This window comes from Triticum dicoccoides, chromosome 4A, assembly GCF_002162155.2.
Source record: "Triticum dicoccoides isolate Atlit2015 ecotype Zavitan chromosome 4A, WEW_v2.0, whole genome shotgun sequence".
Taxonomy (NCBI): Eukaryota; Viridiplantae; Streptophyta; class Magnoliopsida; order Poales; family Poaceae; genus Triticum; species Triticum dicoccoides.
The window spans coordinates 742,979,445-742,983,554 of NC_041386.1; the positions used below are offsets into that span (position 1 = coordinate 742,979,445).

General features: G+C 43.1%; 2 protein-coding genes across 2 annotated transcripts; both read left to right on the top strand.

Annotated features, from left to right (window-relative positions):
- The first annotated feature begins 978 nt into the window (after nt 1-978).
- LOC119290003 (receptor-like protein EIX1) lies at nt 979-2,567 on the top strand. The gene has a single exon (XM_037569144.1). It carries the CDS (start codon nt 982-984, stop codon nt 2,449-2,451), a length of 1,470 nt encoding a protein of 489 aa, XP_037425041.1. The 5' UTR covers nt 979-981; the 3' UTR covers nt 2,452-2,567.
- Nucleotides 2,568-2,999: 432 nt separating this feature from the next.
- LOC119284390 (receptor-like protein EIX2) lies at nt 3,000-3,888 on the top strand. Its single transcript, XM_037563529.1, has one exon. It carries the CDS (start codon nt 3,100-3,102, stop codon nt 3,886-3,888), a length of 789 nt encoding a protein of 262 aa, XP_037419426.1. The 5' UTR covers nt 3,000-3,099.
- Nucleotides 3,889-4,110: the final 222 nt, after the last annotated feature.

The following is a 4,110-nucleotide window of genomic DNA, read 5'->3' on the forward strand; positions in this document are numbered from 1 at the left end:
TGTGTATCTGAAAAATGTTTTACTTGTATTCAAAAAAGTTTAAATGTATTAAAAAAATGTTCTACATGTATTTAGATTTTTTTTAACATGTATTATGAAAATGTTCATGATTCATTTGAGAAATGTTCAATGGATATAAAAGAAAGGCTCAATGTGCATATGAAAACTGCGCAACATGTATTTGGAAAAAAGAAAAGAAAAGACAATCAGAAAAGGCAAAAATAAGAAAATTAAAATAATGATCAAATCCATAAGGAAATAAATACAAAAGGAAAGTAACTATAGTTAGCATTGAATAAGCTGAATTTCCGAACATTCATTTGTGCTTCTAACAAGAATCCCTGTATACATACATATATATTGCCGTTTTACCGTTGCTTGTTTGCAATTCAGTAAGGCTGCACATGAGAGATGTGAACTGAATCTCTGTCTCTGTTCAGTTAGAGCTAGCGATGAAGCTGGTTCGGAAAACAAGAAACAAAAGTTCACTGAGCTGGGCTGTTTGCTCAGCTTTGTTTGCCAGGGGACGATGGAGCTGCAGAAAAGTTGAGAACTAGTGTAGTTTTCACTTTTCAGCTGCCTTGAAGGAGCAGCAGAGCAGACCACAGGCCGGTGGGCTTCTCCGAGGAGGAGGGATCTCTTCACATGGTCTATGTAAAACTGCCCTGAAATTATCTTCACTTGATATCGTTCAGTGAGCCGAGAAAATGGAAGGAAAAGCGTGCACCTCTACCAAACCAAGTGGTGCTGTCAGTCAAATTCGCTGACTGGGGATGTCACAAGTAGACGAATTCAGACCTTGGAGTTTGTGTGGAAATTCTCCATTCTTGACGAAAACTTGACCAAAAACGTGTGTGCATGCTTGCTCACAGGGTCGCCGTCAAATTGCCAGTCAGTCAGAAACATGGACTCAAATTGCTTACAACTAGCATGAAACTCTGTTCGTACCGGCACAGAGAGGGATCCATCGTCTTCCTCGCCATGCATACAACCACTACCAAGCTCCTGCTCATATGCGTCCTAGCTGCCGCCAAGTTGCCGGCCTCCGATGCACTTCAGCTCGGGCCGGCTGGCGGCTCGGTCGGCGCAAGCTGCATACCGCGGGAGCGGGACGCCCTGCTGTCCTTCAAGCGCGGCATCACCAGCGACCCCATGGGTGTTCTTGACTCTTGGCACAAGAAAGACTGCTGTCAGTGGAGGGGCGTCAAGTGCAGCAACCGGACCAGCCATGCCCTTAGGCTTCATCTTCGTAATCTGTCTCCAGAGACAGGTTTGGTTGGCGAGATAAGTAATTCTTTGCTGTCCATGGATCGTCTAGTGCACCTTGATCTTAGCATGAATTATCTCGAGGGCCCAAGTGGCCGCATGCCAGAGTTCTTGGGCTCTTTGACGAGATTGAGATATCTCAACCTCTCCGGCATACCATTTTCTGGCAGAGTACTCCCTCAGCTCGGCAACCTCTCAAACCTTCAGCATCTTGACCTCTCAGGCCAATCATACCCATATATGTACTCAAAAGATATTTCATGGGTAGCACGCATCCCTAATTTGCAGTATCTTGGAATGAATTCAGTAAACCTCGGCACGATAGTTGATTGCCCTTATGTTGTCAACATGATTCCTTCTTTGAAGGCCCTCAATCTTCGGTCTTGCTCTCTTCCAACTGCAAATCAGTCGCTCCCACATATTAATCTTACCAAACTCGAGAGGCTTGATCTCTCCGGTAACATCTTTGCACACCCGATGGCAAGGGGTTGGTTTTGGAATTTGACAGGCCTCCAGCATCTCTACCTTGCCGGAACTAAACTATACGGTCAAGCTCCTGATGCACTGGCACATATGACATCCCTTGAAGTCATTGATTTGTCATTTAATCGTAACATGGGGACGATGACTACAAGCTTCAAAAACCTATGCAGTCTGAAAATTCTGGACCTTTCTTGGTGTCAAATTGTTGGAAATATAAAGGATATTATAGGGAGGATGCCACAGTGTCCCTTGAACAAACTGCAAGTGTTGCGTTTGGGCTACAACAATATCAGCGGAAACATGCCGGATCAGACAGCACACTTGACCACCTTAGTCGTTCTTGATATCTCTGTGAACAACCTAAATGGAGGCATACCGCACGGGGTGGGGCTTCTCTTTAGTTTAAGCAGACTTGATCTCTCTTCCAACAATCTCAGTGGACCTGTGCCATCTGAGATCGGCATGCTCGGCAACTTGACCATGATGAATCTTGAAGGCAACAACTTGACTGGTAACTTCACTGAAGAACATTTTGCAAGTCTAACAAGGTTAAAGGAGTTGTATTTAGATGGGAATTCCTTGAGGATTACAGTTGGTCCCGATTGGATACCACCTTTCAGTTTAGAAGAAGCAGCTCTTGGCTCTTGCCAGCTAGGCCCTTCGTTTCCTGCATGGCTTCAGTTCCAAGTGGACATTCGCTGATGGATATATCAAGCACAGGTATAGTTGATAGGCTTCCTGACTGGTTCACCACTACATTTGCAAAGGTCACATATCTGCACATCTCCAACAATGAAATCAGTGGCAGGTTGCCAAGAAACATGGAATTCATGTCAGTACAATCTTTCTTGATCAACTCAAATAAACTAACTGGTGAAATCCCGAACTTACCAAGAAATATTACCTTCTTGGACATGTCCGAAAACTCTTTAACTGGAAATTTGCCATCAAATATTGGGACTCTGGGTTTGATTTCATTGGTGCTGCTCTCCAATCAAATAACTGGTCATATTGCTGAATCTCTCTGCAAAGCGGAAGCCTTGCAAGCCTTGGACTTAAGCAACAATCTTCTTGAGGGACAACTTCCTCAGTGTTTTGGAATGAAGAACATTTCCTTTCTCATGTTGAGTAACAATAGATTCTATGGCAACTTCCCATCGTTTCTAAAATATTGGAGAAAATTGACGTTTCTTGATCTATCACGCAATAGTTTTTCTGGAAGGTTGCCATTGTGGATTGGAGATTTGGGTGAATTACGATTTCTGCCGCTAAACCAGAATATGTTTTCTGGAGAAATCCCACCTACCATCTCAGATCTTAGTCGCCTTCACCATTTGAACCTAGCAGGAAATGGCTTATCCGGTGCCAATACCGTGGGACCTATCAAATGTGACAGCCATGACAAGAAAGTATGTAAAGGACCCTATGCTTGACTCATATCCTTATGGTGGTTACTCGTATATGTTCTATACATATAATTTTTCCTCAGTGGTCGTTAAGGGACGTGAACTTGATTATGGTATTGGCGTTTTGGATTTGGTGAGCGTTGACTTATCTTTCAACCAACTAACTGGGAGAATACCAGAAGAAATAGCTGCTCTTGATGCATTGATGAACTTGAATCTATCGTGCAACCAGTTGAGTGGGAAAATCCCAAATAAGCTTGGGGCCTTGCAGGCATTGGACTCACTTGACCTCTCAAGGAACATGCTTTCCGGCGGAATACCTTCAAGCCTATCAGATTTAACCTATTTGAGCTACTTGGACATGTCTGATAACAATCTAACAGGGAGAATACCACCAGGAAGTCAGCTTGACACCCTCTATGCACAGGAACCTTCCATGTACAGTGGCAACCGTGGTCTTTGTGGGCCACCTCTTCCAAACAGTTGCCAGGGAAAGAATGTAACAAGGCAAGATGACCAAAAAGGGAATGAACATTCCTTTGAGCCAATGACCTTTTATTTTGGACTCGCTCTGGGATTTATTCTGGGTCTCTGGCTAGTCTTCTGCATCTTGTTGTTCAAGAAAGCATGGAGGATTGCTTATTTCCACATGGTTGACCATACATATGATCAGGTGTATGTGTTTGCCATTATTACATGGAAAAGGTGTGCCAGAAAGGGGACTACAATTTGAGTGAAAAGAGCTCGAAAGAAGCATGAAGCAGCATATTAAGCTGAATTATTTCGTTGAAGTTAATGTAACGGATATTGATGATTCGTAATTGTCTATGCGTGTATGATAATACTTTTGAACTCCTGTATTTGCTACTGTTTTGATGTGTTTGCTGATTGTTTGTGTATGATAATACATTCAACTCCTGTATTTGCTACTGTTCAGATGCTTTTGCTGATTGTT

Coding starts and splice junctions, on each gene's coding strand:
- LOC119290003 (XM_037569144.1), top strand. CDS start 982: ATGCATACAACCACTACCAAGCTCCTGCTCATATGCGTCCTAGCTGCC.
- LOC119284390 (XM_037563529.1), top strand. CDS start 3,100: ATGGCTTATCCGGTGCCAATACCGTGGGACCTATCAAATGTGACAGCC.